This window comes from Microcaecilia unicolor, chromosome 8 (genome assembly GCF_901765095.1).
Source record: "Microcaecilia unicolor chromosome 8, aMicUni1.1, whole genome shotgun sequence".
Lineage (NCBI taxonomy): Eukaryota > Metazoa > Chordata > Amphibia > Gymnophiona > Siphonopidae > Microcaecilia > Microcaecilia unicolor.
Window position 1 is genome coordinate 33728270 of NC_044038.1, and position 26789 is coordinate 33755058.

Consider the following 26789-nt stretch of genomic DNA (forward strand, 5'->3'; position numbering starts at 1 on the left):
TTAAAAAAGATAGGGTATGTATTAAAAGAAATGTTTGCATTTATCTCATACAAATATAGCTTCAATATGAAATGAAACACAGAACAAATACTCTGGGTTGCACACTTATCCTTGAGTTGTTTTTTTTTGAAGAATGATAAAATTCACAATCTAATACCCAATCTAATACCCTTAAAAACAAACATATGTAAGAGTTTCGATAGATATAAAACAAGCAGGACTCTCTGAATGGACCATTTTATACGATGAAATTAGAACAGGACATTGTTCAAGCAGACTGAGGAACTCCTTTTCTTTTGGGTTGGTTTGGTTTCGGGGTCTTGGGAGCCTTTTTAGCTGATTTGACAAGTTTCTTGCCTTTGACTACTCCTGCTATCTTTGTTGCTTGAGTTTCGGAAGTCTTTTCTGGGGTGTTTTTTGCTGGTGAAGGTCCACTTGCCTTCCCTTCCGGCTTTAGCTTTTTATGGCTTCCAACCTTTTTCTGCTTGCTTGGTGTCTGATGCTGTGCCAACTCTTCCTCACTGACTTTACGTTTCTGCTTTGGCGTCTCCTGGACCAAAACATTTGTCTTCTTGCCAGGAGACTTGGTATCCGATTTCAATGTAACTTTCTTCTCCAGGGTTTCACTCAAGTCAGTGTTGTTTTGTAGCTTAGGGGGCAGGAGGGGAGAAAGAAACAAGTCATCAATTTGTACACAAAGGAAGAGGAAACTCTTTCAAATGCACTTTACAAAGCAGCTGCAGCACACCTTAACTTCCCCCTTTCAGCATGATCGTCTATCGCAAGGGTGGCAAAAAGCTTAGCAGGGTTTAAAAAAAAGGTTTGGCTCATTTCCTAAAGGAAAAGTCCATAAGCCATTATTAAGATGGAGTTGAAAAAATCCACTGCTTATTTCTAGGATAAGCAGCATAAAATCTGTTTTACTCTGCTGGCATCTTGCCAGGTACTTGTGACCTGGACTGGCCACTGTTGGAAACAGGATACTGGGCTTGACAGAACTTCAGTCTGTCTCAGTATGGTAATATGCCTATGTTCTTAAACTGCAAAACCTGAAAGCAGCAAGCCATACATACAATGGAGGCAAATGCTTGCAACTCTCATTCATGTTCATTAGGGATATTTTGAAAACTACACTGGTCTGTAATTTGCCACCTCTATACTAAAAGGTTTACATATAAGCAAATTTCTTAGTAGACTTTAGAGCCTTATGCTTTATTCTGAACCAACATAAACCTTAACCAAAGGTAAAAGGGTACATGAGTTTTTGAGACCATGACATCTGAAAAGACCGACTCATCTCAGAAGTTCATATACAACCTCAAACTTTGGTTTGCATTTATTTTGCTTAAATTAATGGGGTATCACAGCCTGTAACAAATCCAATTTCCTCTAGGACCAATTATAGTACACTATGTTCAAGAAATACTGGAAATGAACACATAGACACACACAAATATAAAAAAGTTTGCAGAAAACATAGAAGATATTCAGACATTACAAAGAGCTCAAGTTTTATCCCCTTCTTGAGATGCGTCAGAATAATGTAACAATTTTAGAGTGGAGAATTACCAAGCTTTCATTTTGGATAGGAACAAGTTGGGGCATGTCTTCATCTTGCTCAGTAGGCACGACCTCATGGGCTGCTGAGACAACAGCTCTTCCCTTCTTTATCTTTACATGCTCAACAGGAACAGAAGTACTATTTAGGTTTTTTGTTGTCTTGGTGGTAGATGTTTCTTGTAAATTCTTCAATTTCTTTTTATCTTTATTTGCTTTTGGTTTCTTAAGAGAAACAAAAATATATATAAATCAGATGTTTTCAAACTACTTCTACGGTGTCTTTTTATGACTGCATTATTCCTGCAAGGAAAAATGTTAATGTGAAGACCGATGATTATGTTCCAAAGAAATCCCGTTATCTGTCTAACGAGAAAGACCTAAGTGTCTCTCTATTACATAAAGTATCAAGGGTTTTACCACCTTACCTGACAAGACTTAGGCTTATCCGCCGGAAGTCTGGGAACTTTGATTTCACCAAGAATTTTCACCAATTTATCCAGCTCCTCACCAAACAAGGATAGTTTAATAGTGCTTACTATATCACTGTGACTGACTAGGCAGGGAAGAGCGGTGTACATACAAAATTTTAAGAAAAAGAAAAGGATCTTCATTTTCAATAAGTAAATTCAATCACACTGAGAAGGACACAGGGAAGACAGGTGGAGAAAAGGAACCGAGGGAGAGGAAATAAAAACTTCACATAGTAGGATGGGGAGCAAAAGGAAAGCGGAGTGGCTGGTGAACTCTGTCTGGTACTCTGAAAGCCTGTATAAAAAAAAGCCCAAGTCTTAAGTTCAAATTTAAAGTTTGGAAAAGGGAAGATTGAAGAAAAATGTGCAATGCCTAGTTGATTCGAAATATGCAAATTTGGGACTCGGAAGGATTAGACGATGATTAATGGAATAGAAAACTCTTGCTGGAGAATAAGGAGCTGTGAGACAGGAAAGATAGGTAAACCTACTGGGAAAGCCTTGAGAGTCAGTGTTGCTACTTTGTAAAGGATACGTTGTTGGACTGGTAACCAGTGATACTGCTTTAACAGAGGTGTAGTGTGATCATAACGATGGGTGCAACAAAGTAAACTGATGGCAGCGTTTTGAAGAGTTTGTAAGTTATTTAATGTCATATAAGGTAAACATGCATAAATAATGTTTCAGTAGTCTAGGCGAGATGTGAAAAAAAGAGAATAATCGATTTAGAGTCAAAGAGGTGACGAACTTCCCATAATTGCCAAAAGATCAGAACGCCAACTGGCAAGATATTTATTTTATTTATTTATTGCATTTGTATCCCACATTTTCCCACCTTTTTGCGGGCTCAGTGTGGCTTACAATACATTATGAATCATGGAAATACAATTTGTTACAACTTGGTTATGGATTACATTGTGGTGAGTCGTTTGAGTCAAAGTTAAAGTATCGATAAGGAGTATAATCATGGAAAAAGCACTGAAACATTGGAAGGAAGCAAGGGAGACAAAAAGGGGCAATATATAATAACAGGAACACACTTGGTATACATTTTCTGTGAGTAAAGGTATGAGTGTGGTATGATTTCGGGGGATGAGAATACAGGAGTGGCTGTAATGATGCATAACTGAACAATGAGTGTGGGCTTTATGTGTTTTGGTTCTTTCCGTAAATTTTCTCAAAAAGATGGGTCTTCAATAATTTGCGGAAGGTGGTTTGTTCGTAGATCGCTTTCAGGTTGCGTGGTAGTGTGTTCCAGAACTGCGTGCTCATGTAAGAAAAGGTTGACGCGTGCAGCGCCTTGTATTTCAAGCCCTTGCAATTAGGGAAGTGGAGGTTGAGGAACATTCGTGATGATCTTTTAGCGTTTCTGGGTGGTAAGTCTAGATAAGGAAGAATTGAGGATAACTCCTAAGTAGCGAAAAGTATTGGGGTGATAGTTCCAGAAAGATGAACTGGAGAAGAGGGTGTTGAAGAACTGGAAAACCAACTGACCACAGTCTCCGAAAGAGAAACCTACTGAGCTTTGCTTTGGACGCCACATTGACAGACCACCCTCAAAGCCATAAGGAACTTCTGGCCACTACGCTGAGCACCATGGGACTTGGCCAAAGAATGAAGCAAGTCATACATAGCTTCAGGAAGGAAGGAAAGAAGAGCCAGTCTCTATTTTCACCAGCTCCTGATCCACCAGACTCCAGTCATTGTTTCCCTGTCCAAGACATGCTCTGTACTGATGTATGCCAAAACAAAGCACGGCATAAGACTTGCGAACAAAACTGCCAGAAGGGGTGTCCTCTGCAGAAGCCGATGCAATGAGCCAAGGGGCACTGTCTGCCTCAAACTGGCAACTGATATCCCTCTTGTAGTATTAGCCTAGTTCAATTCCACATCACAAGGCGATGAAGCCGTTTCTGAACCCAATGCTGGGGAGTCCTGTAACCAATCAGGTTTTCAGAGTAGCCACAATAAATATGCATGAGACAGATTTGCATGCAGTGGATAGAGTGTATAGAAATCTCTCAACCTCATTTATCATATAAAACAGATCAACTGGTTAGGGGGGTGTACTGGGAGGGACTTCAGAAAAACTAAAGTTATGGAATAACAATCCACCCGATCTGAAACCAAGAAGATTCTGTATAAAAGGTGTGAGAGGATCCGAATGAGGATGTGCAACCTGCTCTTTCCCAGCTAATGTTTACTAACTGTACTTACAAAAGTGATGGATTAGCACAAGTGTGAAAGTGGTGACCTGTAGCAACAATCTTCCATTTATTATTATTAACATTTGTATAATGCTACCAGACGCACACATTTATTTATTTTCTGTTTTTCTGTGTAATTTTACTCTACCTAGTGTTACTGTAGCACATCCTGTTTCCCTTGGGCATACTGTGAACGATGACGTTACCAAACATCTGTCATCACTCGATGAGTAACTTTTTATAAAATACAGTGACCCTTTAAGCTACCACATACCAGGAAAGTACAGCAAGTTACCCCCTTTTGTAAAGCTGAAAACTTTAGACAAGCAACCTCTTTCCAAAGAAATCAGCCTTACAAACAGATTGTAACAAGGTCAGAAGTGTATCTACAGTGCTAAGAATGTGTTTTAAGACCCTCTTAATACAAGAAGCCAGTGTACAACAGACTAGAAAGTCACTTGAGACGACCACACTATCATGCCTAGAGAGGGAAGGGACACAAATCCTCAACTGCTGTTCTTACAGAAACACAGGACTAATTTTTGTAATCAAAACTGCTAAATTAACCTGGTACTTGAATCAAGTGAATACAAAAGATATGAGCATTCCTTGTGGTCATCCGGAACTAGGAACGTTTGTAGACCTCCACAAGATGGAAGCAAACTGTTCTTAAATTATAAAAACTTCTACATCAGTGGTTTGAAAAAATTGGTCCGAGGCAGCCTCATGCTGGTTGAAATTACAGAATATTCTCAATGACCGCATCCAAGACATATCTGCACGTGTATACAATGTGGATATAGCTCAAAATATGACAAGCTAGAGGTACCCAAGAACAGATTTGGGAACTATATGGCAGCCTAGTAGCTCCAATGAGAGTGGAAGAAAAATCTCTTACTTGTTGTTTCTCCTTTTCATCAGTAGCCAGTAGTTCCTCTTCCTCTGCATTATAGATGCATGAAGTGAAAATGGGCAGAGCAACAGATGTCTGTGTTTTAAGATGGAGAATCTTGACATTCTTCCATTTCTGTAACAAGAAAAATCAGATATAAAAAACAAAACAGGCGAGACGAATACCATGTGCTCAGCATGCTCATAGTGGGTTACACGTTTCCTTGATACATACATCTGGCAGCTTCTCTGCTATCACCTCAACAGAAGAGATGACATTCTCCACCAGATCTTCTGCTTTCATTCCAGTATGACCAACACGCGCTGCGCTGAAATTAAAAAAAAAAAAAAAAAAAAAAAGGCAAGGTTTTACAAGGTCGGGCAATCAAAAAGGCTGCAAACTAGCACCCTGTGCTTTGGCTTGAAATCCAATTTGCAGCAGGTTGCCATGAGGTGACGTAATTATCAGTATCAACAGATACTTTGTTGCAACATTACATTTTTTTTCTAATAACCTTTCTCTGGGATATTAAGAAGCCCAAGACTCCGTGGAAGTGGGACCAAACACAAAAACAAACATGAAGCAAATCTCAGCATAAACAAAAGTTTTGATAATAGACTGCAGCCAATTCTTAGTGTTTAGAAGCTGATCCCTCTTCCATCCAGTGATAAAGTGAAGGGGAGGTGGAAGAAGGAAGTCAAAGGATTAAATTAAAGGATCCGGAGAAATCCAGATATGCCAACACTGACCTCTGTGTGATCTACAAGTCGAAGCATTTTTCCTTTCCTCTGTTTATCTGTTGCTAAAAGAAATCTGCTTTTCTATCTCTTTTTTCCCTCCCTCCCTCCCTCTAGAAGACTTCTTGCAATCTGGCGGTCCACCCCAGGATGGCTGCATATGTCTTTTGGAAAGGTTCTCTCTCTTCAGAGACATGGGACTTAAGTACTTTTGTCACTCTCACAAGGACTTTTGGATTACCCTAATTATAATTATGTTAAACTGGATCTGTTGTATACCATCTTGGGTGAATCTGTTCATAAAGGCGGTTAATAAATCACAATAAACAAACATACACAAAATGTATGACATAAATTAACCTCAACTGTCTCTTCATGTTCAAGTGTATACGTTGCTGGGCTCATCTAGTAGCACTATAGAAATACATAGATTTCAAAGGGGCACAGTTTGGATGTGACTTTTAACAGGATTGAAATGTACAGGTTATTCTCTATTTCACAACGGTTGGAAAATTGTCATGTCAAAATTTAAACCAGCTCAAAAGCAAGCATACGGTTTTAAAAAGTGTTCATTTCAGCCAGTCCATTAAGAGGAATTAAGGTTGCTATCCTCCTTAATGCCATATTGTTTATGCCCCCCTCCAAAAAAGGAACAAAACCGTATTGTGGATTCTTGCTATTAAGCAGCAGCCACATGTGTAGGTTTCTCAAATGGCTAACATACAGGTGTAAGCACTTACGTTGCCATTTCTACATCTACAGTTGTAAAATGGCTGCTTCTGTGGCAAGTGCCAACACATATACTCCAAAGACTTAACACAACACAATAACCAGGGACACAACATCACAAATCACTTACTAGCAGCAGCCCTTGTTGTGAACTGGAAGAATTGTTCCTTGGATAAATCTGTTTAGTTCCGCAGCTAAATCCTTTGCTTTCAGATTCACAGACAGAGGTGCTCTAAACCAGAAAGAAATCCCAGATTAAAAAACAAAACAACACAAAAAACCAACCCCCCCCCCCAAAAAAAAAACAAAAACACACACACAAGGAAAGCTATCTGCAAGTCATACACTTTTTGGCATGTGTGGTGGGACTGTCCGGTGATACAGCAGTTTTGGAAGGACTTGCAGGTGAGACTGCAGAGTGGCCTGGGGTCTGAGGTCACACTAACTGCTGGCTTATGCTTATTGAATGTACAGATGCGGGACAGCCGTGGTTTACATCACGGTTTGCTCACATATACTGTTACTGCGGCCAGGATATTAATTGCAAGGCATTGGAAACAATTAGTGGCACCCTCGGTGGACCAAGTGCTGGCTAAGGTGGATTATTGCTGCCTGATGGATAAGCTCACAGCTTTGCGGCGCGGAGGAATGGTGAGATTCTTAAAAACATGGACACCATATCTGGAATGGCGAGGACTAAACCTGTGATCTGATCACTGGGGGACTTCCAGTACACGAAGAGACTGATATATACCTGAGATGCTCTGAGAGGGGAGGGGGAGGGTGTGGGGAAACTTGAAGTTGTATAATGGGTTTATGACTAGAATATTGTGTTGGTTAAAATGATGTTATGTAAAGTTAAAGAAAAGTTAATAAAAACATTAAAAAAGAAAAAAAAAAAGATTTGTTACATTTGTATCTCACCTGTTCTCACTTATTAGTAGGCTCAAAGTGGCTTATATAGTTCCAGAGAGGTGGTTACAGACTCCGGTGTGAATACAGTATAGGGGTACTATTACAGTGACAACTACAGTAAAGAAGTAAAGATGCTTCTTGTTCATAACCTTGTGCACAATTTCTGCTAAAATATCTTCATGCTGAATTCAGTCAGATGCAATTCCCCATCTTGTGTCTTGGATCTGAATACAGCATCCAATTCATCAACGATTTCATCCATAGCTTTTTATTTACCCTATCACTAAGCAAACACAAAACTAAACCCTCCCACCCAACAGCCCTATTAACACTAAATAAAGTATAACTTTCTGGAGGGAAAAAAAGCGATCATTGGAATTACACCACAGTTCTATGAAGGAAAAACATTAATGAAAACACATGGTTTTCTATTCATATCCGAGGCCAAGAAGAATCCATCCCCTTTCACTGTGCTTCAGAAAGGGCTATTGAAAAAAAAAGGTTTTAAACCAGTTTCTGCTGAATTATTATACCACAACGGGGTTTTTTTTTTTAGCCAAATACTTCTTATTAAACATCCAGTCAAGGAGGGTTGGACTCCATGGACCGCTCCTCTTTCAGTCTATGCCACAAAAGCAATTCTATAAGTAGGAGCTCCTGGGTACACGATTTGCGGAAGTTGGTTATTTCATTGACTGTTTTTAGGTGTTTTGGAAGTGCATTCCACAACTGCGTGCTCATAAGTGTGAAATATATATTTACTAGCCGTTAAGCCCGTAACAACAGGCTAGTCTTTTGTTTTCCTATGGCCCCACCCCCGTCCACCAACCCTGCTCTCTCCCCTGCCCTCCCCCCAGCGTCTGTTTCCCTCAGTTCCGCCCCCTCCTTCCCTCCCTGCTCCCTCTTCCTCCAATTTCCACGCCCATGTCCAAGCCCTCCTCCCTATTGGGCTGTACTGCTGGTGGAGGCGAGGCTTGGACTTCTACACTCTCAGCGTTCCGACTCTACTGCGCATTTGCAGGTGAGTCGGTCACTTGCCGTTTATATGTTTGATAATAAGAAGTCTCATGAAAATGTGGAAGATTACACTGTAGAAGCAAACAGTGATTTGTAACAATTGATAAATAGAAATAAAACAATACCTTTTTTACTGGATTAACCTTTTTGATTAGTTTTCGAAGGTAACCCTTCTTCTTCAGATCAGAAACAAAGCAAATGTTGACAAACATCAGAATATATAAGTGAAGCACAAACGTATTTCAATAACAGTCTCACAGGAAGAGGGTGAGGTGGGTTAAATGAGAAACATGATGGATGGATGAGAGACAAGAAGAGACGGATGGTTGATAAGAGGGTTGTAAGCAGGGGGCAAAACATAATTGTAAAACAAAGAAAAAATTGAAAAAAGAACCTACGAGGAGCACAGGTGTTGGTTGGAAAACATTTTTTCAATGTTGAAGACTGTTCACATACACACATTCTGATGGTCCACTAATAATCCAATATTCTTGAGTATTGCTATTGATGCAAGTATTCTACAATGACATCTGGGCACCCAGATGCTGTCACAGAATAGGTCCTCTCTATGCAGCTTTAGGGCGCCCACTTATAGTTTTGCTTCCCATGCAATTAGACACACAGTGGCCAAGGTTGGACATCGCACTAGTGTTCTACAGAATGGCTAAATCACTCACCTTTTTGCCTTGTAGAAATGCTTGCCAATGTGGGAGGGTAACAGCCTCCTAATTCTATCATCAGCCAGAAAAAGGTCATACGAGGCCAACAGGCGACGCTTGGCTTCATATGGTTTGTACTCTTTTTTTAAAGTTTTGTAGGGTATAATCTGCAAAATGAAGCACAACTTAAAAAAAATTCAGAATGACCCACAGCTTTATCACCAACATCACTCCACCACTGGAGTGGTAGAACAGTGGGCTAAGAAACAAGGAAGCCCTGTTCAAATCCAATTACCACTCCTCGTTATCCTGAGCAAGTCACTTAACCCTCCATTGCCTCAGATACAAACGTAAAGTAAGCCTTTTGGAGAAAGGAAAATGCCTGCTGTACCTGAATGTAACTCACTTTCACGTACTCCTGAAAAAGCATAAACTAAACCATGAATTTCTGCACACAGTTACACTGTTCCAAGATTTAAGTGATAAATAAAACTCAGTCTTGGATTTCCACAACTACTGCAGCTGCTCATGGCTTAGCAGCTAATATTTAACAAGAGATATTTCAGCCGTTATCTGTTTTCAAAGTAAATGCACAAATAAAGGATGAAATCTTATTACATTCTCTCTATTTAGGGTGCATTTTGTGCTACAGTGAGATACCTATCATCTGTTAAGGATTTAATGGCCCATCCAGCCTTCTGTTATAGCTCTTTACCAATTTGGGTAGATAAGCATATAAATCCCTCAGGCTTAAATTCTATCCCTTCCCATGTCTTTCACCCATTGTCACAAAATGCCTAGCATCCTCCTGGGGCTAACCCTGCAGTCACCTAAAGGGTCTGTCCCAGCACTGCTCAGGCCTGTCTACACCTGTGCACATGCTCTACACTGGCATACCTCCAACCCCACCACACTAGGTTTCACTTGCCTCTGGGCAAGTCTCCCACCCACAAGTTAATTTCCCGGTGGTTTCTAAGGACACTGGGGCCACAATCCCAGAGGTCCCACAGTCCCTAGATAACATTCACAGGCTGAGAACACAAACTACCAGGATTCTTAGTCCAGAACAACAGAGCTAATAAACTAATAGGTTTATTATCAGGAAAGTGGAACAGTGAAAAAAAAAAAAGGTGTAAACAGCAAACAATAACAGGTAAATTAACAAGTATCAACGTTAAAATTAACAAGACACTTTCTCACTACCTGAGAAATTAAGGCAAATAACTGCTCACAGGTTTTGAACAGGGGCTCGGTGCAGAGATCTTTACTCTCCACACTCCCTTTCTGAGACTGGGGGATTATGTACTTCAGGGCCAATCAGAGCCCAGAGCATTAGCACTGAGGGGTATTTGGCCAATATCAGTGCAGGTTACTTTCCCTCAGGGCTTAAGCTGAAAGGAAAACAGTTACCTCTACAAAGCAGAGGACAGATACCAACTGTTGGCCAAACAAGAGAAATACATGTCATAAAAATAGTAATACGATCACAGGAATAAAAATCCCGTTTTGCCACACCCAGCCTCTAAAATATGCATCTACCACTTCCCTCTATATCTATGCCAAGCACACTTAAACCCCTTGTTATAGTGTGGCCCTCCATCACACTAACCCCCCTCCCTTCAGAGCAAGGTACTTCACATTTCCTCTGAAGTTAGTATATTAACAGATGAAGAATGCAAGTAAACTAATTAGCTCATCCAGTCACATTAAGGATTTGGTTTCTTACAACATGATTAATACAGCAACCAGCCACTCCCCCACTCTCTTGTGCAGTACCTGGCCAATATTTTTGATGCCATGTTTGCCAAGGAGTGCCTTATAGAATTTCTCTGTCTGCTCAGGGCTCATGTTGGGTTCATCTTTGGTAAAGATGCACACCTCGGTCGTCTCCGGGCGGATACCATGAGGCAGGTAGCTTTAACAGGTTAAAAAGAAAGCTGTTAGGATCTTAAAAAGAAAGGATTATACTTTTTTCCAGTATCTAAAATCACCAAAAAGCTGAAAACTGAACCATTTTATAGTGAGCAGGCCCCTCTTTCCCCACCACAGAGAAAATTAGCTCTTACCTGTTAATTTTCTTTCCTTTAGGCCTTCTAGGCTGGTCAAGATGCTTGGGTTATACCTACCAGCAGGTGGAGACTGAGAACACAGACCCTGAACACTGTTCAAAACCCTATGCAGTTGCCAGCCAGCATGTCACTAGTAAAAACAGATGAATGGACTAAAGCACCTGCCCTTTGCCCCAACACAGCACCAGATCAAACAAATTCCTTTGCCTCATGATCGCCAATCAACTACTACAGCCAGATCACCATAAAGTGGTCCTGCATCTTTAAAGAAAATGTTTTCTGACTTGTTTCTTTTTGGGTTTTTTTTTCTTATTATGGAAGAACAGCAAGAGAGAAATTGAGGACCCCCCTCCCTCCCCCTCAAAAAAAAAAAGCACACAACCAAAAAAAACTTCTAAATTCAGGATGTGCTCTTATTGGTCTGGAAGGCTTACAGTAAAGAACGTTAGCAGGCAAGACCTAATTTCTTCTTCGTTAGCAGACCCTCCAGACTGCTCAGGAGGCTTAGAAAGTGCCAAAGCAGTAAACTCAAGGGCGGGGCCCACAGAGACCAGACGCCAAAACCCTGATCCCTAGCACTGCATCCTGAGATGCCTGCACGTCAGTGTGGTAGTGTTTCATGAAGGAGTGACGAGAAGACCACACTGCTGCATCACAAATGTCCACAGGAGGAATCAAACTGCTTTCCACCCATGAAGCCACTAGGCCTCTAGTTGAATGGGCCTCAAGGACGGCAGTGACTGGACGACCCTTAAGAATATAGGTAGAGGCTATAGCTTCTTTGTCCATCTGGCAACGGAGGCCTTAAGACATAGTTATGCCTTCGTTTGTTTATGCTGTTTGGGGGTCTGTCCCCCAACAGATGCAAATACTCAAGAAATACTCACCGAATGTCCAGGTGAGCCAAAGTGCATTGTTCCTTGTCTCCAGACGCATCGCCCAACACCGGGAGCAAAATGGACCTATTCACAAGAAAGGCAGACACAACACTGGGCACAAAGGAGGGCACTGCTCTCAAGGTGACTTTCTCAGCCCAAAACACCAAAAATGGCGATCTACAGGACAAAGCCTGAAATTCCGAAATACATCTCACTGAAGAGACTGAAGGTCGTTTCCTTGGTGGCAAAGTCAAACTCTTTAGTGTGGCAGTTGCTAACAGCTCAAAAGGTGAAGAAACCAGCACTTCCAAAACCAAACTGAGATCCCATGGGGGAACCAAGTGGCCTAGAAAGCTTAACTCCACACAGAAAAATGAATCACATCCAGAACACCAAGAACTTGCCATCAATAGTACCATAAAACCAAGCCAAGGCTGCCAATTAGACCTTAAGGGAGGACCACGCCAACCCCTTATCTACACCGTCCCGTAGAAAATCCAAAATCTCCACCACCACACACCCTAAAAGGCCACAAGGATCACCTCCTGGCACCAGGCCTCAAACACACGCCACATGAGCACATAAGCCAGCACCCACCTGGGGCTAACCCTGTGGCCACCTAAAGGGTCTGTCCCAGCACTGCTCAGGCCCGCCTGCACTTGTGCTCTACACTAGCATACCCTCCAATCCACTGCATTGGGTTTCATTTGTCTCTGAGTCAGTCTCTCACCTGCAAGCTAATTCCTGGTGGTTTCTAAAGGGCACTGGGGCCACAATCCCAGGGGTTCACACAGTCCCTAAAAAATACGCACAAACCAAGAACACAAACCACCAGGATTCTCAGTCAGACCAAGCAACAGAGCTAATAAACTAATAGGTTTATTATCAGAAAAGTGGGACAATGAACGGTGAAAAAAAAAAAAGGGGGGGGGGGGGGGGTAACCAGCAAACAATAACAGGCAAATTAACAGGTACCAACATAAAAACTAACTAGACACTTTCACCTGGAGAATGGTAGAAATCACTTGCAGACAGAAATCCGTAAGCATGAATGGAGATGGGTCAGGGTGCACCACTGGACCCTGTCGCAGCAGCGGGATGTCCACTGACAGATTCATCAGGATCCTGTATCAAGGATGCCGAGGTCAGTCTGGCACAATGAGAAACACGAGACCAGGATGCAACAGTATCCGCTGAATAATCTGACCTACCAGCAGCCATGGAGGAAACATACAACAGAACCTCTTCCGGCCACAGAAGAATCAACATCAACTCCCTCCAAGCATTGTGTCCCGTTGCCCTTAAATCCAGCACCAGAAGGTCCCAACAATGCATCATCTGCTCAAAGGCCTCCCGCAACAGGGACCACTCTCCGGGATCCAACATATGTCTGCTGAGAAAATCCATCTACACATTTTCTGTGCCCACCAAACGGACCGTGGACAGCTGAGCCTCTGCCCACCAAAGAATGGCGGAAACCTCCTCTGCAACCTGATGACTTCTTGTGCCGCCCTGCCAATTGACAGACGCTACAGCCATGACATTTGTCAGACAGCAACCGCCTTTCCTTCCAGCATTTGCCAAAAGGTAAACAGAACGAGACAGATCTCCCCAGCATCCAGTCTGTTGATTAACCTTCTGCCTTCCTCCAGCGACCAATGGCCCTGGGCTACCTGACCAAGACAGTGGGCTCCCCAGCCTGCCAATTTGGCATCCATCGTGACCACCATCCAATTAGTGTCTCCACTCATGCTCTTGTCCAGGTAGTTGTCTGTAATCACCATTGCAGGCTATGCCGCGCCTCATCCCCGAGACAAACTTGAGTCTCCAGGATATCTTTCTGAGAAGATCACTTTGCCAGAAAGGTCAGCTTTAGGAGCCTCATATGAGCCTGGGCACATGGAACCACTTCCAATGGCGCAGCCACCGAGCCCAGGACCTGTCTACTCCTCTCTCTGGAAAATACATACCACTCTCGGATTTCCAGGTCATGAATAATGTCCAAATGAATTCTAGCACAGATTTGTCACAGAGTAGAAGGAATCAAGAGGGAGCAACTCCAGGGCCAACCAGGGAGGAAACTGTCTGCTGAGAAAGCAAGAAAGTGGTGTTTCCCCCAAAGTTGAGCCCACTGCCAAAGGGCCTGGCTGCTAGGTCTCACTACTTGCCGCTTCCTGAGTGCTGTGATTCTCTTGACGCCAAAAACGCCAACATCAGTTCCCTGCAGAGCCTGCAAGGAGCACTGGGAACCAGAACACCCTTTTTACCACACAACTGGCAAGGCACTACTTTTCTGCATGCTTGCCACCAAGACAGTCCAAAGATGGAGGGACAGCTGCCACAAAAACAAAAAACAAACAAACAAAAAAAGGCAGGCAGGTAAGAGGGAGTGCCCCAAACAAAAAAGCAAGCAAGCAAGCCTGACAGAGAAAACATCCCCAGCTGTATAATACTCACAAGTACTGCCAAATGCTGCCACTTCACTCTCGTTTGCGCTTTTGGTCTTTTTGCTTTGTTTTGCTTGTTTGCAGAATGAAAGCCAACAGCTTACAGCAGTCGAGGAACTGAGCAGCACTAGGACTGAGGCACATAAGGTCACCTGAAAGAGTGACCAGCTGAGCAGGACCCAGCCCTATGGGTGTAGTACCCCCAAAGGAATAAGTGGCCCCCATGGACCAACATCTTGTTAACAATGAGGTAGAGGCAAAGGACAAATAGTGTTCGTGTTCTCAGTCTTTACCGGCTGATAGGCATGCGTAACCCGAGCGTCTTCATCAGTCTCGAATGGCTGCTAAGGAAAAGTTCATTTTGGGACCATCTAATCAAAACAGAAAATATGCTTTTAGCATTATTAATACCAAGCATTAGGGACTAAGTTACCAGTCTCCTTATCTCTCTATATAAAACGCACCGCCAACGTTCTATGAGGCAAACTTACCCAGCATTCCAAGTTAAGTTGTCATGGTCCAGATCAGTTTTCCACCATGAGTGCTTGCCCCGCCCTCGCGTCACAACGTGATGTTTGGGGCGGGGCAATGACACTCAACTAATCCCCAGTTCCACCACCCTCCGACGCTCCACCCTCCCTCCCGACGCACACAGAAAAACAGTGACCTACGCAGATCCTCCACCCCCCCCCCCCCCCACGGAGTGCCGTCCGAACAGCTGATCCGCCGCGATCAACACGGAGGGTAAGTCCAGCAACAAGGGGAGGGGGATGGTAAGGAAAGCGCCTTGCTAGCGCCCGTTTCATTGGCCTCAGAAACGGGCCTTTCTTACTAGTGTTTCTATAGAGCAACTTCATCCACAGACTGGAAGAAGCATTGCCACTGGCTGTTCATCCCTGTTCAGTTTTGGGGTTCTTAGAACCAAGCCACCATGTTAAGAGATTAACTTTCCGTGTTATGTACAGTCCACCTTGTTTTATACTTTTGAAACTTGTACTGTCAAATAAAGACTTCATGCAAATAAAAAAAAAAGAAAAAAAAAAAAAGAGAGAGATTAACTTTCAAAACCGACAGGTCACGTGCACACACCAGACGCTGCATAAGCTACTTCCCCCCTATCACGAATGAGGCATCACCCCCAGTAATGAGATCATGGATAAAAAGTTTGCTAACCTAGCTGGAAGTGTCTGAAACAGATATGGAAGAGCATTTCTGAAAGCTCATATGGAGACTTGCATCCATTAAGAGAACACTACTTACATTTTGATAACTTTATCTTGTCCTGGAATTTTCCAGACGGTAACCAACAAGGAGATCTTCTCACTTTCATTCAGTAGTAAGGCATTTGCATTTGCTTTGGTTTTGTTGTAGGCCAAAAGAGCCTGAACTGCTTTTTTAATCTGAAGGACAGATAGCAACTAGTTACATATCACAGAAAACTAACATTTGCAAATATCAAATGTTCCAATGCAAAATGAGCCTGTGGTCAATAAAATAGCTCTTTCCTTTTTCCCACCACTTTTATTTAAACCTGTTTATTGCAAATAGAATACAATTTAAACAAAAATCAATATTTGTAAACAAAACTAATAACACATTTGCACTCGATACACCACTTACGTTATCAATTCTTCCCCCACCTCCAAGCAAGGCATACACAAGATAAAGGAAGAAGCCTTAATTCTTATAGCCTCCCATGTTCTTATTAAAGAACCCACCACCCTCCCTCACCCCCAATACCCCCCCACCCTAAGAGTGGAGCTCCGCTGGCATGGAGCAGGAACAATTCCAATTATGTAGGGGTCAGGGACCAGATTTGTGAGATGAAAGTCACAACTTGCTGCCAAAAGACTGTAAAGATGGGCACTTCTATAGCACATGACCCAGTGATGCATTCAGTAGACCACGTTTCAGGCAAGCAGATGAGCAAATTTTCATTAAGCAAGCATGCTTAAGAGAGTAATAGGTCTAAAGATGATTTTGTATTGTAATTCCCAATAAGAGACATGGTCCATAAGGCTCCAAACAGAATAGGGATCTCAGGTCTTCTGCCCAGCCTGTTCTAGCTGGACACAACAAGGTGGCATCATAGAGTCCTTTAAAAGATGATGATGAAATGTCAGGGGCACCTTACGTTGAGATTACAGAGTTAAAGCCATGTCCAAAGTCTCATAAACGTCTCTGTGAGGCTAGCTTTGTTCAAAGATCAGACAAAAGATGGCAAATCAATAGTGTCAGGTACTAAGCATCATGCAAATAGGAACAACAAACATACTCTGAAATGTCTATATGCAAATGCTAGGAGTCTAAGAAATAAGATGGGAGAGTTGGAATATATTGCACTAAATGAAAAATTGGATATAATAGGCATTACTGAGACCTGGTGGAAGGAGGATAACCAGTGGGACACTGTCATACCGGGGTACAAAGTATATCGTAGTGATAGGGTGGACCGGACTGGTGGAGGGGTAGCATTGTATATTAACGAGAGCCTTGACTCAGATAGATTACAAATTCAGCAGGACACAAATCACACCTTTGAATCATTGTGGGTTGAAATTCCATGTATAAAAGGGAAAAAAACGGTGATAGGAGTGTACTACCGTCCGCCTTGCCAGGATGAGCAGGTAGACGCAGAAATGATAAAAGAAATCAGAGACGCGGGTGTGGAAGAGGCGGTTGGGTTAAGATGGCGACAAGAGCGGAAGTCGGGACTTGAAGCTCTCGAACTTGTCTCAAACGCCTTGCCGAAGGGCAACTTTCTCCGACCTAGCGATGGGAAAGAGAAAGGGGAAAGCAGCGGTCCCTACCTCCATGGTCCCGCAGTTAACTCCTGCCTCACGCCAGACGACTTTGGATAGTTTCAGAGTTTTGGTTCCTGGTGAGCGTACATCCACCTCGAATGACCCGGCCCTTCAGAGGACCGAGTGCAGCATAGAGGGAGTTACGTTGAGTCCTCCCTCTCATACCGCACCTCCGCGACCCGGAGATGATTTGTTACTCATGGGGTCATATCGCTTGGAGGCCACGGAAATTCCTGGACCCCCAGCGTCTGAAGGAGGACCCATGAGGACTTCTACCCCAGGCAGAGAAACAGCGTCGCAGGATTCCATTTGTGAATCAGCCTCAACTGCCCAGGAGATCGGGACCGTGAGTACCGGAGGAATAAAAAAACCAGCGGTAGTTACTATGAGTATGTTATGGGACGCTATCCAGGGAGTGAATAGCACTCTGATTCAAATGAATACTTCAGTCAATAATGAAATAACTGATTTAAAAAAATCTAACCAGATATTTTCTGAGCAAATTCAAGCACAGAATGCTAAGATTTTAACAAATCAAGGAGAAATTCAGAAGTTGCAAAATCTCACAGAAGCCTTAATTAAGGAAAGAGATATCCAGGACAGAAAGCTTGAATACCTTGAAAACTGTGGACGAAGGAACAATTTGAGATTTCTATAACGAGAACCCAGTACATCACGGGAAGACCTGGATTACCTAAAGATAAATCTCAAGCTGCTCCTCCTGCTGAATTGAATTTAACTGAGTTCCTGGAAACCTCACTTGAATTCATCTCTGAAAGAACAACATTATTGGTAACATTCGTGCTTGAACCTGATCGCAATAATATTCTGCGATCATATTTTAGACATATAAATGATTTATTTCTGGGACATAAGATACAAGTTTTCCCTGATATGGCTCGTGCCACTCAGAAGAAAAGAAAAGAATTTTTGATTTATAAACCTAGAGTTTTAAAGTTAGGGGGAACCTTTATTTTGAAATTTCCTTGTAGGTGTTGTATTACCTTTAATTCGGCTAATTACCTCTTCTTTAACTCTATGAAGTTGTTAGATTTTATTGAATCAAAAGAAAGGAGTGTTTCGCCTCTGGAGGCGAACCCGTAACTAAGAGAATGCTGTTAATATTTGGCTGTGGTAATACGTTTCACCCTCCCGCTGTTTAATATTAAATTATGTTACCTATGTTAAATTTCTTAGATCTTGACTCAAAGATTTGTGGACAAAGTTATAAAATATTTTCCTTTAATGATTTTTCGGTAATATGTATTACCTAATAATATTTAATTTCCAAATTTCTGTAACATTTATGTTTTTATAGATGTAGATGTAAAAAAAATTTATAAATAAAGAAATTAAAAAAAAAGAAATCAGAGACGCGAACAAAATGGGCAATGTGATAATAATGGGTGACTTGGGTAAATGTAACATCGGGACATGCTAGAGAGGTACAATTCCTTGATGAAATCAAGGACGGCTTTATGGAGCAGCTGGTGCAGGAGCCAACGAGAGAAGGAAAAATTCTAGACTTGGTCCTTAGTGGAGCGCATGATCTGGTGAGGGACGTTATGGTACTGGGGCCGCTTGATAACAGTGATCATAATATGATCAGTTTTGATATCGACCTTGAAGTAACTGTACACAGAAAGTCAAATACATTAGCGTTTAACTTTAAAAAAGGAGACTATGATAAAATGAGAAGAACAGTAAAAAAAAAAAAAAAAAAAAAAACTTAGGGGGGCAACTGAGAGAGTAAAAACTGTACAACAGGCGTGGACACTGTTCAAAAATACCATCCTGGAGGCCCAGGCCATACATATTCCGCGAATTAGAAAAGAAAGAGGGAAGTCCAAAAGACAGCCGGCCTGGTTGAAAAGTGAGGTGAAGGAAGCTATTTGGGCTAAAAGAAAAGCCTTCAGAAAATGGAAGAAGGAACCGTCTGAAAATAACAAGCAGCAGCATAAGGAGTGTCAAAGCAAATGCAAGGCGCAGATAAAGAAGGCCAAGAGGGATTACGAAAAAAAGATAGTATTAGAGGCAAAAAAACATAGTAAAAATTTTTTTCGGTATATTAAAAGCAGGAAGCTGGCAAAAGAATCTGTTGGGCCGCTGGATGACCGAGGGGTAAAAGGGGCGATCAAGGAAGACAAAGACGTAGCGGAGAGACTGAATGAATTCTTTGCTTCGGTCTTCACCGAGGAAGATTTGGGTGGGATACCGGTGTCGGAAATGGTACTTCAAGCGGACGAGTCAGAGAAACTTACTGACTTCACGGTAAACCTGGAGGCCGTAATGGGGTAGTTCAGCAAACTGAAGAGTAGCAAATCTCCTGGACCGGATGGTATTCATCCTAGAGTACTGATAGAACTGAAAAATGAGCCTGTGGAGCTACTGCTAGTGATATGCAACTTACCTTAAAATCGAGCGTGGTACCGGAAGATTGGAGGGTGGCCAATGTAAAGCCGATTTTTAAAAAAGGCTCCAGGGGAGATCCAGGAAATTATAGACCGGTGAGTCTGACGTCAGTGCCAGGGAAAATGGTAGAGGCTATTATTAAAAACAAAATTACAGAGCACATCCGAGGACAAGAATTACTGAGACCAAGTCAGCACGGCTTTTGTGTGTGGAAATCTTGCCTGACCAATTTACTTCAATTCTTTGAAGGAGTAAACAAACATGTGGACAAAGGGGAACCTGTTGATATTGTGTATCTGAATTTTCAAAAGGCGTTTGACAAGGTACCTCATGAAAGGCTACAGAGGAAATTGGAGGGTCATGGGATAGGAGGAAATGTCCTATTGTGGATTAAAAACTGGTTGAAGGATAGGAAACGGAGAGTGGGGTTAAATGGGCAGTATTCACAATGGAGAAGGGTAGTTAGTGGGGTTCCTCAGGGGTCTGTGCAAGGACCGCTGCTTTTTAATATATTTATAAATGATTTGGAGATAGGAGTAACTAGCGAGGTAATTAAATTTACTGATGACACAAAGTTATTCAAAGTTGTTAAATCGCGACAGGATTGTGAAAAATTACAAGAGGACCTTACGAGACTGGGAGACTGGGCGGCTAAATGGCAGATGACGTTTAATGTGAGCAAGTGCAAGGTGATGCATGTGGGAAAAAAGAACCCGAATTATAGCTACGTCATGCAAGGTTCCACGTTAGGAATTACGGACCAAGAAAGGGATCTGGGTGTCGTCGTCGATAATACACTTAAACCTTCTGCTCAGTGTGCTGCTGCGGCTAGGAAAGCGAATAGAATGTTGGGTATTATTAGGAAAGGTATGGAAAACAGGTGTGAGGATGTTATAATGCCGTTGTATCGCTCCATGGTGCGACCGCACCTTGAGTATTGTGTTCAATTCTGGTCGCCGTATCTCAAGAAAGATATAGTAGAATTGGAAAAGGTGCAGCGAAGGGCGACTAAAATGATAGCGGGGATGGGACGACTTCCCTATGAAGAAAGATTAAGGAGGTTAGGTCTATTCAGCTTGGAGAAGAGACGGCTGAGGGGAGACATGATAGAGGTATATAAAATAATGAGTGGAGTGGAATAGGTGGATGTGAAGCGTCTGTTCACGCTTTCCAAAAATACTAGGACTAGGGGGCATGCGATGAAACTACAATTTTTCTTCACCCAACGTATAATTAAACTCTGGAATTCATTGCCGGAGAAAGTTGAGAAGGCGGTTAGCTTAGCAGAGTTTAAAAAGGGGTTGGACGGTTTCCTAAAGGACAAGTCCATAAACCGCTACTAAATGGACTTGGGGAAAAATCCACAATTCCGGGAATAACATGTATAGAATGTTTGTACGTTGGGAAGCTAGCCAGGTGCCCTTGGCCTGGATTGGCCGCTGTCGTGGACAGAATGCTGGGCTCGATGGACCCTTCGTCTTTTCCCAGTATGGCATTACTTATGTACTTATGTAACGTTGCAAGGTATTGTTGAAATTGCAGGTAAGAGAAGGCTGCACAGCAGGGCTGGTGAAACTCCACGCACAAGGATTCAAATTCCTTAAGCGTGCCATCATCTTGCAGTGCCTGATGTAAAATTGTATGCCTTGTGTGTACCAAACAGCAAAAAAATTTAGAGAGTTAGTGTCAGGAGGAAAAAAAGCTTTGTTATACTGGAGTCACAGTAGGATCTGTATGATGAAAGCAACAAAGCCATTGCCACACAGCCCTCACCTGTGGTGGACAAACCTTTGACACATTTGGCAAGGCAGTCAAGGGCACATGGAGGTACTAACTAAAGTACACAGGACCCAGGATCTCAGACTCCAAGTTTCCTGCCATTTTTAAATCTCTCCTTCCTCCCATACCTTTGTTTTTATGGTACCACTTGCAGACTAAGAAAATCCCCAAAGTGGTCTGTCTTGGTTTTCAAAGCGATGCTATACACTTAGCATCCCAGTCTTCAATTATATTATAGAGTTCCATACGAATGACCAAATGTTTGACTAGTTCCTGACATGCAGGGTCAGGGTATCTAAAAAATTTTTATTTCAATGTGATCTCAGATGGGATGTGCCACTTTTCAGGTATTCTGAGATATGATCATATAGTCAACAGTTGAACTAAAATTTCATTGCACTTTTCTGCACTGGAAATAGTTACACTACTAGTCACTACAAAGAATACAGCGGCACTTATGATTTGTAGGGCCCGAAGGGATGATAGAGTAACACCATAATTACATCAACTGCATTGGCTGCCGGTTGAAGCAAGAGTTAAGTTTAAAGCCTTAGTCTTGAATCATAAGGCTTTTCACACACTAAATCCTGACTATCTGTCGAATCTAGCAATTCCTTATACTGCCACATGAACCCTCAGATCCCTAACAGACAACAGGTTAGTTAGTCCTCCTCTCACTAGGGCCAGATGGGAATCTACACGGAGATTGGCTTTTTTCTATTTGTCCCCTTCTCTTTGGAACGGTTTTCCAAAAGAGATCAGACTTGAGAAATCCTACTGTCATTTTTGGAAACTTTTGAAAACCTTTTACTTCATCAACTATGTAGAACAGAATTTAAACTAAGGGAAACTAGGTTATAAAAGGAAACTACAATGTATATTAAATCATAATTTGTACTGTTTGTCTGTGTAGTTTATACTATGTACTTAATTCTGTATTTGCGGTGCTTTCCTGTATACTAAATTATGATCGACACTGTTTTTTTACCTTATGTAGCTAATTGTGGTTTTGCTGTGCTTTCCTGTAACGATTGGAGTTCCATTGTTGGTCTAAATTGTTTAAACAATGTTGTAGTGCTCTTTTTATCTTACAAATTGTAAACCGTTCTGTCTTGCAGCTGCAATAAGATACGGTATATAAATTGACGAAAATAAATAAATAAATAAAAGTATACAAAGGACTTTACATGTCTATGCAATTTTATATGTAGCGATACTTCTAAATTGCAATTTTCAGAAAGCTGCTTGCACCTACTGTCCTTGATTAATCTGAGTTTCTCTTCAGGCCAAGTCCCTGTTCTCTGAAAGCAAGCAGCAGCCCGTCCCCTTGTTAAAAAAGCCTTTGCTTGATCCTACTATTCCTAGTGTCATTATCGCCCAGTTTCAAATCTTTGTTACTAGCCGTTGAGCCCATTAAAACGGGCTAGTATGGGGTTTTGGCAAGGCCCCCTCCCCTCGCCGCTGCCACTCCCCCCTGAGGTCGCCGCCACCCCTGCACCCGGCCCTCTCTTCGGTATTGAACTTACATCGGCGAAACGCAGGCAGCACGCAGATCAGCTGAGCTCCCGTCGGCCTTCCTTCTCTGCCTGTGTCCCGCCCTCGTGTGACATAACGTCGGCGAGGGCGGGACACAGGCAGGGAAGAAAGGGCGCCGGGAGCTCAGCTGTTCTGCGTTTCGCCGATGTGAGTTCAATACCGAAGAGAGTGCTCAAGCAGGGTGGAGGGGGGGATGGCGGCGACCTCGGGGGGGGGGGGGGGGGACGGTAGCGACGTCGGCGGCTTTGCGCAGTTTCCCTCTCTGTCCCACCCCCGTCATCACGTATTGACGCAGGGGCGGGACAGAGAGGGAAGTCTCTACTGCGCATTTGCGAGTGAGTATGGTCACTCACCATTTATATGTTTGATATGTCAAAAATGCTAGAAAAAATTTTTTGTTAACCCAACTCGCATCCTTTTCTGAGAAAACGTTGGTTAAACATCCCCATCAATCTGGCTTCAGGTCTTACCACAGTACAGAAATCATCATGGCAGCGCTTATCAGTGAACTTCATTTCCACTTGGACCAAAATAGAAATGTATTGGCAGTCTCAATAGGCTTTTCTGCTGCTTTTAATCTGGTTGTCCATTCCCTCTTACTCTCACATTTATCTTCCTTAGGCATCACTGGTATCTTTTTTTCTTGGTTCGCTTCCTTTCGATCTCATCGCACATTTCTGGTCATTCTCTCTGACACAACATCTGAGTGTATCCCAAGGGTCTATCTTCTTGAGTCCCCTTGCTGCTCTCATACAATACTTCCGTATCTCCACTTATCTTTATGCTGATGACATTTTGCTACTCTTTCCTATCACCTCTTCCTCCCCTTCCCTTACTCCTTTATAGATCTGTCTTGACTCATCTGCTAGCTGGCTTAGCAATAATGAATTAGTGGTAAATCTACCCGCTGGTTCAACTCCCCTTCCTCTGTCCCCCATCACTCTATTTGGCACATCTAATACACCAGTACCTGCCTTTTGTTATTTAGGTATTATTCTCGATTCCTCACTTTCTTTTTTGCCACAGAACTCCCACTTGACTAAAACTAGTTTTCTAGTTTTCCTCCAGAAAAGATACAGAGAAGGCAGACGAAAATGATAAAGGGGATGGGAAGGATTTCCCTATGAGGAAAAGCTGAAGCATCTAGGGCTCTTCAACTTGGAGAAGAGACAGCTGAGGGGAGATATAATAGAAGTCTATAAAATAATGAGTGGAGTGGAACGGGTAGACATGAACCATTTGTTTACTCTTTCCAAAAATACTAGGACTAGGTGGCATGCGATGAAGCTACAAAGTAGTAAATTTAATATGAATCGGAGAAAGTTTTTCTTCACTCAACGTGAATTCATTGCCAGAGAATGTGGTAAAGGCAGTTAGCTTAGCGGGGTTAGGGAAAATCCACTGCTTATTTCTGGGATAAGCAGCATAAAATGTATTGAGCTTTTCTGGGATCTTGCCAGGTATTCGTGACCTGGATTGGCCACTGTTGGAAACAGGATACTGGGCTTGACAGACCTTTGGTCTGTCCCAGTGTGATGATACTTATGTATGTACAATTTGTCACCTCTTTAATACTTCACAATTCCATGCACTAATCCTCTTCCTTTTTTTTTTTTTTAACCACCTGTCTTGATTATTGTAATGTTGTTTATGCTGGTCTACTTGTCACACACTAAAGAAACTTCAATCGCTCCAGAACACAGCCACATCAGACTACTCTGTCATGCCCATCACTATGATCATACGTCAGCTCTGCTCAAATATCAACAGCTCCCCTTTGAGCAAAGGATCACTTATAAAATTACCACCCTCACTTTCAAAGCCTTTAGACTTTGTATTCCCAACTATCTCTCCTGTTTAACTATTCCTTATTGCCCCTCCAGAACCCTTCGTTCATTAAGCGATCACCACTTAGTTCTGCCTTCTCCAAAACATGCCCATTTGGAATCAACCCGTCACCACGCATTCATCTTCCTGGCTCCTCATACCTGGAACAATCTCCCCCTTTCTTTCCGTAGCAAATCCTCTTTAAAGGATTTTAAAATTGAGCTGAAAACCTATTTTTTTCTGCTTAGCTTTGGTGAAACAGTTTGCTGAAATTACCAGCGTTACCCTTCACCCTGTCCTTCTTTTGTGTGTTTGCTTTACCCTCTTTTTGCAATGCTTATGTCTCTAAAATTAACACCCTGCTTTCCTATACATGAATAGGACTTGATATACTGCCTTTCTGTTTTTTTGTTTTTTTTTGCAACTATATTTAAAGCAGTTTACATAGTATATACAAGTACTTATTTGTACCTTGGGCAATACTACTACTACTTAACATTTCTAGAGCGCTACTAGGGTTACGCAGCGCTGTACAGTTTAAAGGGTTAAGTGACTTGGCCAGAGTCACGAGACTACTCTTCCACTCCTGGAGTTCTTTTCTTGTTTCCTACTTTTTAACCTGTACACTGCTCTGTTCTGCCCGTCAGCTAGAGCAGTATAGAAAGTTATTGGTCATGTTCTGCAACAGATGAAGGGCATGTAAAGGTTTTATAAAAATGCTTAGTTCAGCCATAGCTTGACAAGGGGTTAAGGGAGTAATTCTCCTCACTGCCCCGTTTATTTCCACCTCCCATAAAAAAAAGCCATGGCCTTGCTACTTAGTTGACAGCATTTATAAGTATAAACTTTATAAAATAAGCCAACTATAAGTCAAAGCGCTGCCACTTTTATGTGTTAGCTTCTACAAGTGCCAGTATTACTGCATTCATACCACTCACTTTACCCACATGTATATTTGAAAAAGGTGTTGGCAAATATGTTTATTCCATTTACTATACCGGGTCAGCCATACACAATGGATCTAGGCAGTGTACAATTCAATTTATAATAAAACAAATATTGAAAGAGAAAAGAACTCCATTAATGAACAGGACAGGAACACACATCCAATAGAAAGATAAAGACATAACCAGAGAGAATAAACCGAACAACAACATGGTTCTAGGTGGTAGGTCCCAAATAAAATAAAAGACCACTCCTTAATTAAAAGTTGTTTACCAGGCCTGCTGGCAAAAAAAAAAATGTTTTCAATAAAGACTTAAATTTAGAAAAGGCAAGTACTATTTACTCCACACATGGAAGGGGGAAGGTCATTCCAAAGCACTGAAGCCAAATATGGGAAAGCAGATTGACGTGTAGATTCATGAAAACAATTTTTGGGTCCAGGAAGAATAAGTCATAGAATCCAGGGAATGTAGATTGCAGACAAGAGTATAAGGGCCAGTAAGGGCTGACAGATGGAAAGGAATCCCTGTGTGAAAGGCTTTATGAGCAAGACAAAGTACCTTAAATGGAATCCAGTATTTTATGAGTAGCCAATACACGCTTGCATATATATATATATATATATATTTTTTTTTTTTTTTTACAAAGGGTTCCATGCTTAAAGAGATATTTGTAAGATACAGAGAAAACAGCCAGTTCAGAAAATTACTCTACCTGTCCCCGATCCAACAGCGGCTCTGCCACAGATGTGGCCATATTCTCCACCTCACGTCCTTCTCCACTGAAGGAACTGCACAACTTGCCAGCACAGGCACAGCTTAAAAAAATTTTGATTGCCCGCGTGCTGCTGAGAAATAGAAGGACAAACTACTAGCTTTGGCCTTACAAACGGAAGAGGCAGGGAAT

General features: G+C 42.2%; 1 protein-coding gene across 1 annotated transcript; it reads right to left on the reverse strand.

Moving 5' to 3' along the window:
• RSL1D1 (ribosomal L1 domain containing 1) lies at positions 1–26789 on the reverse strand. Its single transcript, XM_030212440.1, has 9 exons — positions 26598–26789; positions 15841–15980; positions 10963–11101; positions 9205–9353; positions 6726–6827; positions 5364–5457; positions 5136–5264; positions 1570–1782; positions 1–649 (listed from the first exon to the last, which is right to left on the reverse strand). Exons 1-9 carry the CDS (start codon positions 26637–26639, stop codon positions 269–271), a joined length of 1389 nt encoding a protein of 462 aa, XP_030068300.1. The 5' UTR covers positions 26640–26789; the 3' UTR covers positions 1–268.